The sequence below is a fragment of the Falco rusticolus genome, chromosome 9, assembly GCF_015220075.1.
Source record: "Falco rusticolus isolate bFalRus1 chromosome 9, bFalRus1.pri, whole genome shotgun sequence".
In the NCBI taxonomy this organism is placed as follows: domain Eukaryota; kingdom Metazoa; phylum Chordata; class Aves; order Falconiformes; family Falconidae; genus Falco; species Falco rusticolus.
This window is the reverse complement of record NC_051195.1, coordinates 51,325,943-51,337,981: the sequence shown is the minus strand read 5'-3', so window position 1 is coordinate 51,337,981 and position 12,039 is coordinate 51,325,943. Positions and strand designations below refer to the sequence as shown.

General features: G+C 53.3%; 1 protein-coding gene across 3 annotated transcripts in view; it reads right to left on the bottom strand.

Annotated features, from left to right (window-relative positions):
* ADGRD2 (adhesion G protein-coupled receptor D2) overlaps nt 1-8,006 on the bottom strand; it is a 29,320-nt gene extending 21,314 nt beyond the window's left edge. The window contains exons 1-10 of one of the 3 annotated variants that reach the window (XM_037401044.1): nt 7,294-8,006; nt 7,152-7,215; nt 6,201-6,431; nt 4,840-5,493; nt 4,109-4,207; nt 3,531-3,616; nt 2,854-3,135; nt 1,435-1,546; nt 913-1,047; nt 491-611 (exon numbers count right to left, since the gene is read on the bottom strand). In XM_037401044.1, the coding sequence (XP_037256941.1) occupies nt 491-611; nt 913-1,047; nt 1,435-1,546; nt 2,854-3,135; nt 3,531-3,616; nt 4,109-4,207; nt 4,840-5,493; nt 6,201-6,431; nt 7,152-7,215; nt 7,294-7,341 (1,832 nt within the window). In that variant the 5' untranslated portion in view covers nt 7,342-8,006. The remainder of the gene's footprint in view (nt 1-490; nt 612-912; nt 1,048-1,434; nt 1,547-2,853; nt 3,136-3,530; nt 3,617-4,108; nt 4,208-4,839; nt 5,494-6,200; nt 6,432-7,151; nt 7,216-7,293) is intronic. The other 2 variants (XM_037401046.1, XM_037401045.1) reach the window with 2 other exon arrangements.
* Between the last annotated feature and the right edge of the window lie 4,033 nt (nt 8,007-12,039).

Below are 12,039 nucleotides of genomic sequence, written 5' to 3'. Positions count from 1 at the left end.
CCCCCAGTGCCCTCAGCTGTTCCTCATAAGGCTTGTGCTCCAGCCCCTTCCCCAGCTCTGTCGCCCGTCTCTGGATACGCTCCAGCACCTCAAGGTCTTTCCTGTAGTGAGGGCCCCAAAACTGAACCCAGAATTTGAGATGCAACCCCACCAGTGCTAAGTACAGTGGGATGGTCACTGCCCTGGTCCTGCTGGCCACGCTACTGTGGACACAAGCACACAGGCAGCCCTGCCGCACAGCTCAGGGGGGAGCTCTGCCAGTGCCAGGGGCCTCTGCCTCTGCAAACACTGCCTCGGGAGCCCCTCTCCACTGCCCGGTCTCCACATGTGTACTGGAGAAAGCAGGGACAAGGACAAATGGGATGGGATGGAGCAGGGTGGAGGTGACCCCAAAATAAAGGCACCAAGAGACTCAATGCAGACTTAAAAATGAATAGTGCCGTGGCACTAAGAGGGCAGCCCTGGGGTGCAGGGCTTCTGTTTCACTCACTTCTGTTCTCCATCAGAAGCAGCCATGTCCTGGAAGACAGCGCCGCTGCCCGCACTGGACAGGCAGCGCTGCAGGGAGCCGTAGCCAAACCACATGTTTTTCACCATGACTCTGCGAAGACCTGGAGGGATAGAGCACTGAGAGATGGGAGCAAGCAGCCAGGGCAGCTCTGACCAGTCTGTGCTTCAGCACCGCTGCCCTAATCTGGTGGGATACCCCCAGGGCACCCACAGCTCCGAGCTGTGTCTGCAGAGGGGCTGTAGATAATCTGTCCCCCATGGCCCACCTCCCTTTCATCAAGGGTACCTCTTCCGCACACTTCTCCAGACTGCATGTGTGCAGGGGAAGCAGTTTGGCCATCAAGGAAGATGCTGCAGAAGTGCCAAGGGTAGACCCAGGGAAGTGCAGGCATCATAACCCACCTCTGGCTTTCAGTCTTTGCATTTCTTCTGCAGGAACTTCAATGAGGTCGTGCCTGCCCTTCTCAGGGCTCTGGACCAGGTACGCCTCACTGCTCATCTCCTGCCTGCTCAGCTCCAGCTTCCTGACCTCCATCCCTGTGGAGCGAGAAAACCAGGCACTGAACCAGGGTTCAGCTTTCCGCCAGAGCTCCCACTCCAGCAAAGTACCACAAGGACATTGTAAGCCCAGCCAAGATCCACAGCAGCAGCAGCAGCAGATCCCTTTCAGTGCAAACCACGTGGGCTCAGTTTGTCTCCTGCACCCAAAGGTTTCTTACAGTCCTCTTACAATGCATGGCGTGAGAGGTGCCCCCACACTATGAGATTTCTGCATGGAGGAAACAGGGAGAAGGCTGTAGGGTTAACAAGAGATGAGCCAGAGGGGGAGAGGTGCCAGGAGTGGAATTGGTCTGGGAACCAGATGGCATGACTAAGCTGGGTCCCAGTGAGCTGCCCTCCCCTGGCTCTGCTGGTGCCACTCACCAACGTTCCCATGCTGGATCGTGATCTTTGTCCTCCCTGCAGTCAGCAGTGGGGCTAAGTGTGACACCACTCTGTCGCAGAGCTCAACAACAGCCATGGGCCCGCTGATAACCTGCAGACACAGAGAGAGCAATGAAAATCAGCACCTGCGCTGCCAGCTCACACTTCCCACAGCTCACAAGAGTTTTCTTCAATGCTTGGTCCTTGGCAGAAAAAGAGAAGTTGGGACTCAAGGCTTTTGCTTTGCTTTTCTCTGATTTCTTCACTAAAGGATGTTCCTGATTCCTTCAGCAGGGAGACAAGACTGGCAATGAGGGAAACCTGCTGGTCTTTATAAAAAGCCATTAAAACAGCATGGGTATAAACAACTAAATAAGCCTCTGGAAAGAAAGTAGATTTTTAGACCTGACTCCTGATTGTTGCAAAGCTGTGGAACAACCATCCTCTCTTCCTGGAAAAGGTTTCACCCAGAAACAGACTCCACTTCTGGAAGGGTAGCTGGTGACTGGCCCCATTACTCAAGGTCCTGGGTGTGTTGGGCAGCACAAGCGCCACCCCTGCCGTACATGCACTCAAACCCTTTCTTCTTCAGCAGAGATATCTGCTGCACCAGCTACACAGGGCCACAGCTGGGTTTCTGCCACTATCGAGAAGCTGTGAGTAATTGTGGCCACGGAGACCTAAGCAACTCTAAGCGATGAGGTAAACTCTGAACTATTCAGCATCCTTTTGTCTCTTGAGTCCCTGGCTTGGTTCCTGGAGCGCTGGCCAGGCCAGACACTGTCACACATTTCCCAGAGACAGGTGGGGAGTGCAGACCATACAACAGACACAAAAGACCCATGTGAGACGGGAAGAAGCTAATGGAGAAAATCCTAACTGGGGTGGGATGATGGCAATCCCTCACACAAAGCCTGACAGTGTTGTGAACAGCATGGGGGCTGATGACAGATAGCTCCTTGGCAGCCCACCCACTGAAAATACAACAAACTATGAAGTGAAGGGCACTGCCCTGCCAGAGACAGCAGGATATGGGAGCACGGAATCTACAATGTACCGGGAATCTGCAAACTGTGAGTAATCAGGCTGACAAAGTGGAGTGGCTTGAAGAGAGCTGAGAAAGCCATTGGAAGGGTTTGCAAGGCAGGCACCGCCTGACTGAGCCTGTTTGCAGGAGAACTTTTTTGCACCTCCAACAAATGAGGCAACAGTAAGGCAGCTGGTCCTTACCTGAGCTGGCAGCGGCTCCATGCCCATGCTTGCAGCACTTTCACAAGCTCCATAAGACAGGCAGAAAGGCTGCATGTGACCATGCAAGGACAGGTGCTCAGCCTGCTGCCATACACCTGGCCAAGGAGCTGCACACACACAAGATGAACAGATGCGGCATGCAGCGACCAGACCGCTGGTGACCGTTACCTGGCTGACTGATGACCAAGTTTCAATATTCTGCTCTTTCAGGATTAACTCAGTCACTTCCACGTAATACTGGCCCAACTGCTCCAGCATCTCCAGCTCCTCTCCCTCCTGGACTTCCACATCAGAAACTTGCTTTAGTAATTGAAGCACTGCAAGGAGATCAGACGACTCCAGCATGGGTGTCTCTCCTTCCCTCAGAACAGTTGCCAAGAGATCAAGAGCACCAAGAGCAACAGAGAGGTTCATGTCTTGGACATCACTTGTGAAGATATTCTCAGGAATCTGCCAAGGAAAAAACGTTTTAGTTCAGTGCAGAACCCTGATTCTGTGTGATCATCAGCTATGCCCTGGCAATGCCCTGCATGCCCTCGCTGCTGTGAGGCCACCTGCCTGGCCAACCAGGCACACCTTAGGGGAAGGAGACGTGACATTTTGAGCTCTCATGTCCAGCCTTTCGACCTCAGTGAGACAAGTCAACCTGAAGCAACACTTTGCTTGTTTGATCACAGCACAAGTTACAGCTGTATTGGTCACACTCTCCAACAGCATCTCAGAAAAAGCCACAGGTGTAACTGCTGGCAAAATGATCTCAGACACCAGTAGGTCCAGCAAGTCCACCCCAATGGCTCCTGCCTGCTCCTGGTGTCATCTGCCACTGCTGGGGCTGCAGGACTCACCACAGTCCTCTCTGCAAGCGTGTTCACACGGCCAACAAGCGAGCGGCTGGATTCCAGCTGAGCTTTTTTCAGTTGCCAGTATGCATCTGAGAATAAACCAAAAGCATAACCATTGCTGTGGTGTCTAGCAGTGTGCTTAACACATGCCATGCTCTAAGCCAGGGGAATGGTCCTCAGATGGTGGGTAAGTTTGTAGGACAGTTCAGGACAAGGAGACTTCACAGCTGTATTTTATTTCTAGTATAAGATCCCATCTGCAGAGACAGACTAACACTTCTTTTCTGCCTCCTCCCCACATCCCCCTGGCCAATGAGTCTGGAGATGCCTGGATGGGAAGGCACTTCTACAGCCTTGCAGCCAGAAGCCATGCAACATGTTCAACCACTGCCTAACTGGAGAACAGCAAAATAACCCGTCAGAGTGCATGCAGCTGAAGCAAAGTCACAGCTACAGCAGGTTCTGCATGAGATCTCTGCAGAGCAGGCATGAGGCCTCCCCCTCACTGGCCGTCCCCTAGCTAGGATATCCAGGAGTGAATGCCATGGAAGTAACGAATAAATAAATAACAGATGCTGTACCCTTTCTGTAGCGACAGATAAAAGGCAAAGTCTGCAAACAAGATGTGTAACTGAATCCACTGCTGCCAACTTCAAAAACTCGGCATTCCTCAACAGGCCCTGTGGAAACACACACAAACAGACGGCCTGGATCCCCCAGAGCTGTGCCACCCCCAGCAGGTACCACGTTCCCTGCGAGCAGTCCACGAACTCTCCTGAACACAAAAGCTGTGAGCTGCTCCTCCAGCAGCACCAGCGCCAGAGCAGAGCAGGGACCGGGCAAATCTTGCCCAGAAGGAACTCGGAGGAGGCAGCAGTGCCAGGTCCTGAGTGCGTGATGTATCCGTAATGTCACACCAGCCTGGCTGAGGCCGAATCCCTCCTCCCAGCAGAACACCAAAGCACCGGGCATGCAAACCCCAGGAAACAGCATCACTGACAAGTAAGCCATTTCTCTCAGTAGAGGAGAAAGCCTGTAATTAGTCAAGGACATCTGACCAGCTGTCTTTCCTAGGGTCATCGCAGGCATCTTCAGTGACCAAGGGTTTATTGATGACTGTGCCTTTAAGTTTGATTTGTAACCTGCCTGGCCCAGCTCTGAATGTGATTCTGCTTTTCTTCCCAAAGGAGAAGCATCACTCCACAGACTGCACCACATTCCCTCTCTATGGATGGGACTGGCTTCTTGGACTACCCCGCATGCTGCGCCCCCGCTGCAGAAGGGAGCTGAAGCAGAGGGCAATGAGACTCACCTGGGCAAAGAAACTGTGCGGTCACCTCCTGAACGCTGCTCTCAATCTCCAGAGCATTGGAGCTCCACCCAAACACAAGGTCTTGCTCTACTACCCAGCATGACCGAACTTTCTCAATCTGCTCCACGCTGAGGACTTTCTGCCAGATGTGCAAGTCAGTAATGTTCCCACTGAAGGATTCCTTCTCCCTGAAGGTGCCCCCCAGGGAATCTTGATCCTGCCCAATTATCAAAGTCCCCTGGCCGTAGATGGCCTGGGGGGAAGATGGTCCCACAGCACACAAACCGCTGGCAGATGCCCTCCTTTTACCGTCGGCGTAGATGGCCCAGGTCCCATTTTCCTGCTGCCAGGTCACGCAAAAATGATGCCACTGTCCATCGGCACGGAACACTGGCAGGTATGGGGAATGGTGCCCGTGGACTATGAGAGCAAATCGAACAAAGCCTTCCTCGTCGACAAAGCCACGGACCTGGAACTCGTTAATAAAAGCTGGCACAGCGTAGGAGAAGATGGTAGCAATCTCCTGGGTCCTGGTGTCCCACTGGAGGTGGGCGCAGGCTGTGACAGCAGGCAGTCCTGGGAAGTCAGAGAGCACCTTCACATATTTTGTGTCTGTTTTGTCTCCAAATATCAGGACTGGTGCAACGTGGTCCCCTAGAAGGAGAAATTTCAGCCAGCATAAAGGAAGAAGCATGGGCCAAAGCCTGCTCATCTTCCACTGGGACGAAACCACCATTTCCATCTGCCTCTTAAGCTAAGAGCTCAGCACGCAGCAAGGCTTCTGACTCCCCCATGCCTGGAGGGGATCAGGAAGGCAGGCAAACAGAGATTGCATCATTTCAGCAAGTGTCATTTCCAGAAACTTAAGTTTTCTAGCAAATAGGATTGCAAACAATGAATATGGAAGGAACAGCATGTTCCCAAGCATCCCATGCTATAGCAAACAGTCAAGTAAGACCTTTGAGGCATCTGCCATGCAGTGCCTTACCACTGCGGAACACCCATTCTCCTGGTCCTGTCTCTAACATCATCTCCGCAGGACCTGCACGTCACAAATGGTGAGGCTGAGCAAAGCCACACCTGCTTTATAGGGAGATGGTACATGAGGACCAAGCAGAGGAGCCCCTTTGCAACTCCCTTCTGTTGCAATTCATTAAAAAATCTTGACAGTGACCAGCCGATACTGCTGGGATAACTGTTGTTCATGCTGCCAGCTCCAGCTTGTGACTAGAGGTCCTAGGCATTGCCACAGTGACAATAAAAAGAAGAGTGGCAACTTTTCCAGTCAGATTAATTTTTCAGAATTAAAAAGATCCACCAGTGAACACGTCTCCAAATAGTCCAAGCCCACTTATACTCACGTCTCCATTTTGGTTTGTGCAGGACACCATCCCTTTCATTTAGCCAGATGGAACCTCTGATATGGTGGGACTGCAGCAGTTTGCTAAAGGAAGCTTGCTCACTGTCTTGGGGTTCAAAAAGCAGCTGAGCAAAGCGTTGTTCACAGTATCTATCTGCATGCCACCAGTTCAAAGCAGTGGTCACATATTCGTACACGTGTCTTGAGGTCTCAATTGTGACAGGAACAAAATCTGGAGAAAGACATACACAACGTGAAACAGAAAATCTCTCCAACCCACTTTCGAGCCACATACACTACAGGGTCAGTCGCTTGCAGCATCTGCAAGCATCTACAAATACTGTCTGGTGCACTCTGGAGGAGCCAAAGGCAGGAGCTCATTTCCCTACCCAGCCCCCAGGATGTTCAGTGGGTACAGTGTGATAGAAAAGTCCAGGCTATATTGGACCTAGAATGAGGGATATCTGTGATTCTGCTCACAACCTGCATTGCTGACCTAGGGCTGGAGCTGGGCACGCTCTGGTGGGACACAGAACCATGCCAAGCTCAGCCAAAGAAAAAGTTCACTGCAGTACGCCCAGGGATTGCCCTCAGGACAGCTTGCTCAAAGCAGTTATGTACAAGCAAGTTTTCTCATTTTATCCCCCCTTCCCAGCTCCTACCAGCTTCTGCATTTGCAGATGCAAGTTACAAGCACAAAATAATCTCTTTTGTTTGCAGCTACAGTGGCACAAAGACGAGCAGCTAAGCAGGACTTACCTGGTTTTAGGCAGTAATTTCATAATCAGCCAAGCAAATACTCAGCTATGCAAATATAATTTCAGGCACAAAACAGGGCATCAGAAGAAGTTTATTTACCTTTATTTCTGCCACTGGACACCTTTCATGTGTTGCTTCTCTGTGCTAAATATTGCTTGTAAAAACATACAGAAATGCTGCTAAAAACACTAACCTTTAGAAGTCTGGTTCTTGGCAAGGGCTGCAAAGGCAAAGAGACTCCTGGACAGATTACCGACCTGTTGGAGAGGATGTGTTGTAACATTCCTTTAAAGCATTAATACCATCTCAAATCCTGAAATTATAAAAAAACTCACCAGAAAGCTGAAGAACCAAGAATCAGGTCTCAAGTCTCTCCTAAACATGCTGAACAGCTGGAAAGCTTTCACCCTTTGCTAGAATAAACAAAATACTATTAGAGATGCATTGCAGAGACAGAAGCATTCTGCACAAAGTCAGTTCTCAGGCAAGGCTCCTTTCCTCACAAAGTCTTGAATCAAAAAAGAGAGCACGATGCTCTCTGAAATACCTGTCCTGGGTAGCGTCCTATCAAAATAATCCTCCGTTCTTCTTAAAGAACTCAAGGTCTCAGTTTACCATTTGTTTCCAGGATACAGGTTAATCATAAAACATATACAGATATTAATAGACAGGCAAGTTAGCAGAGCCTCTTTATCTGCATTAACTAAATAAAAAAGCCATCACAAATCGCATAGTTAAACCGTGTCACATCACTGGCATCTTTTCTCGTTTCTGTTAAAGCCCGCAGGAATACGGATCAGAGCAGACCCTGAGGCCAGCGCACCTGGGCCCCACGAGCAGTGCCGACCACACAGCTCCGACGCCAGGGCTGAGCCGGTGAGCTCCGCCGCACCACCCTGGCCGGCCGGGGGAGCCCTGGCTGCGGCTGTGCAACACCTCGTAAAGTCCTAGAGGAGGGCACGTAAAGGTACAAACACGGAAACCGGCAGTGCGATCCCCAATGCAAACAAGTCCCAAAGCTGCCTCTCGGCCCCGACGCTGCCAGCCGCGGGTGGCCCCTGCGCTTGGCGGGGCGCTCCCCCGCGCACAGCCCTGCGCACAGCCCCGCGCACAGCCCAGCACTGCGCTGCCGCGGGACCTCGCAGATCCGTGCCGGCGCCCGGGCTCTAAAGACGTTCGCAGTTCTCCGAAGCTCAGCAGCGGCTTTTTACAGCCGCAGAACGCAGCTCCGAGGCCGCCAGGGAGCAGCACGCCCGGCTCCGCGCCAGCCTGGCACCGGGGGGGGCAGCGCCCCGCCAGCCGCGTCCCGCACGTCTGCACCGCGGGGCCGCCGGGGCTCGGGGCCCGCAGGCCGCCTGCAGCCTGGGGGAGCCGCCAGCGAGCCCGCCAGCGGCGCGGGCTGGTACCGGGCCGGAACCGCCGGGAAGGACCGAGCTCCGCCCGCAGCCGCTGGCCGCGGGAGCCCGGCGGGGGCTTGGGCAGCGCCGGCCCCGGCGGAGCCGAAGGGACCGCGACGCCTGCTCCGCGGGGCCACCGCGCCCTGCCCCGCACACCGCACACTGCCCCGCACACCGTTCCCCCTCCGCGCCCCGCGCTCCGCACACCACACAGCGCGCCCCGCCCCGCACACCCCGCTCCGCTCCGCACACCCCGCACCCCGCACACCGCGCTCCGCTCCGCACACCCCGCACACCCCGCACACCGCCCTCCGCTCCGCACACTCCGCATACCGCGCTCCGCTCCGAGCTCCGCACGTCCCCCGCCCGCCAGCGCCGGAGCTGCCGGGGCGCCCCGTGGGCAGGGGGGCTGGGCCGGGCCGAGCGGCGGCACGGAGGGGCTGCGGCAGCGCGGGGCCGGGGCCGGGCGGGTGGCGCCTGAACGGCGACACCGAGTCTCCGGGCGGTGCTGGGCTCGGGCATCCCCTTCCCGCACCCCACACCCCCCTCCCGCAACCCCATCCCGCATCCCCATCCCACATCTCCATCCCACATTGCCCTCCTGCACCCACACCCACACCCTGCATCCCCATCCCGCACCCCGCTCCAGGATGGCTCCTCCAGCGCGCTCTGCTCCCGACGCCCGTGGCCCCCGACAGCGAAGCACTCACACTGCTCCCCACGCCGCAGCCCCACTACCAGCACGGGCGAGCTTCTTCCCAGGCAATCACTTCTTCATGGAAGTTCCCGATAAAGCTTCCTAGGAAATCTGGCACATGGTCTTGGCAGAAAAACCAGGCATGGGGGAGTTACCCGAGATCCTCGCAGTAGCAAGAGTCTAGTAGCAGCGTGCCCAGGGCGCAGGTGGCGGCAGCCGGCACAGGAGCAGATGTCGACGACAAACACAAGAGCGGGGCGATGCAGCGGGCAGGGCTGCAGGGTAGGGGCGGCGCAGACACCCCCAGCACGCGATCACCTCACCCAGCGGTCTCAGTGTTCTGACATCTCCGCAGGCCTGGGCCCGCGGCAGCCCCGGGGAGGATGTGGATACTGGGGGGCCCCAGGCTGCCCCGCAGGCCAGCAGCGCTCCCACCTCGCAGGACAGAGCTGGTCTTTTGGTTAATGCCCACTCGCTTTTGCTACAGCAACAGGCACGCGGTTCCCACTCCTCCCCTCCGAACAAATGCTTGGATCGCACCATGGATTCATGGGCAACTGGCTTTTGTTCTTCAGGGTCTTCGTCTGGGAATGAAGGCAATTACCACGTCCCAGCCTCTCTGCTCCCTGCAATAAATCTCTCACAGAAGAATGGACCGTGGAGGCAGCTGCCCCCGGCTGCTTAGTCACCGCTGCCTGTTGGGAAACGGGCTGGCACTTGGGGACAGCGCGGCGTGGAGCGCCAAAGGCTCACGAAGCCACATGGCAGCACCGGGAGAGGGCTCTGCAACTCGCGGCAGCTTGGCCAAAACTTCATCCTGCTTCCCTCAGTGATGGAGGGAGCAAAGGCTCTGAGGTAGAGCCCAGGTTTACACCAAAGATCTTCAGAGGAAAAGTGCAATGAGTTTTCCAAACTTAGGGCTGGATTAGCTTTAATAAGAGTTAAAAGAGTTCCCCAGCAGATATTAAATTGTTTTCTTTATGCCCGTGTCTTAGACAGAATTAAACACCATTTGTAACAGCACTAAATGCAGTTTTCTGATAGTATTAGAAACAGAATCCAGCCCACAGCCTCCACAGCCTCCAGCATCACTTCTTTTTTCTACAGCTGCATAAATAAATCATCCTCTGTGCACATGCAGAGAGGTGAAGTTTCCCGTGCTCACTGGATGCCACCTGAGTTTCCAACCTCACCAAAGTTCTTTGGATTTACATGTGAACTAACTTCCATAATTACCCACTAGACTTTCAAACAAAACTTGATGCTTTGGCTGGCGCAAGGATGGCTCTAGAGATGCCGGCAAGAACACTTCACTGGCACTTCAAAGGAAAGGTCACAGCCAGCAAGCGGAAGCTAATACTTGGTACCTCATTGTCCTTTCACCTAAAAATCACCCCTAAAAGGCCCCAGAAAGTGCAGGCTCCTGGGCTGTTGAGCAGGTCCAGAAAGTGGGGTCCAGTGCCTGGCCTGCTGGACCCTTCCTTTGGACCTCTCAGCTCTCTGGAGGGTTTCCTGCAGCCACATGGACACTGCCATCTGCTCCTTACCATGGCGGCAGAGTCATCACCACCAGTGCTGGTAATTCATCGTTGTACTGGCACTAATCCCCACAAAGCTAATATTCTAGCCAGTCGGCTGTCTCCTCAAGGCAACTGCAGTTCCTGAAGTCAGCCTCCATTCACACATCTCAAAATAAATCAGAAATAACAGAGTTCTTAGAGTCCAGAGGTGTCCATCCAGTGCAAGAAGACCTTGGCAAGAAGACATATGACCTTGAGACAATTAGATGGAAAAATCCCAACATACTTTTAATGCCTGTAAAACAAGCAGCTGAGCAAAGGGCAAATTGTGTTGCACAGTTTGGGTGTTGCTGTCACTCTGAGGTAGCTTATTTTTGAATCAGTTGCAATTCTATTTACGTGCAGAGAATTTTAACAATCAGCTCAGGTGCATTTTAAGAAGCGCTATCCTTACCAGTTAGCAAACCCTGATCTGCCACCCTCAAGGCGCATCTTTCACACAACCCTTGGAAGAGCTTCCCAGCACATGGGCTAGCAACATGTTAATCTTTATAAATCAAATATTTGCCAAGTAGAGTAGAAAGCCATGTGTCTGAGCAAAATGCACTGAAAAATGGAACAAAGTGCCGTGCGTGTCAGAGATCACTGGGTCGTGTTGCAAGCCTGTCCCTTGCAGAGTTATCCTTCAAAATGACATTTCCCTAGCACAGCTGTAGATGTTATTCCACTCCAGCATTTGGTTTATTTCCCACTTTTTACTGCACCAAACTGAACCAGCTTCTCCTTATGGAGTTTAATGTCACCCAAACTTTGTTTGAACTAAATTCAGTTCTGAGCTGAGACAGGGCTTGCCTGTCAGACTTGCAAGGCATTGGTAGAAGAGACGGAGACTCACCTCCCTCCCCCCAGCACTGGGGCTGTGAAAGTATGTCAGACTCCTGCCATACCTCAATTATTTTACACTTTCACACATCTGAAAATTTCACGAGCTGCTGTTTGGTGCTGATGCCTCACACTGATACCAGCACTGCTTCTGCAGTTCAAAGCTTCCGCGGTACCCTTATTTATCTGCTTATGGATGTTTCTCTTTGCTTCTGCAAGGGATACATCTATCACAGCGTTTGGGAGAAACTCAAAGCACAGAGCCTCCATATAATAAACTGTCTTTGACTGTCCAACTACTTATTATTCAGAAAGATGAGTGAAGCAGTTGCTGCTTCTCTCAGCTAATGCCGAATACTTGTAAAGGGGCAGTCGGGCTGTTTGTGAGAGCACAGGTAAGAACTGGAGCCTTCTGCTGCCTATAATTCAGGCACTTCCTTGAGAAGCACAGAGCCCAGTTTGTCTCTCACATGCAGAAACTAAAACTCTAGGCTGCTTCTATGGGGCCAAAACACTTCTGCTTTCCAGTTCCACCAACAAAGCCTTCCATCAAGTGCCATCCACCCCTGCTCAAGAGCGTTGCAA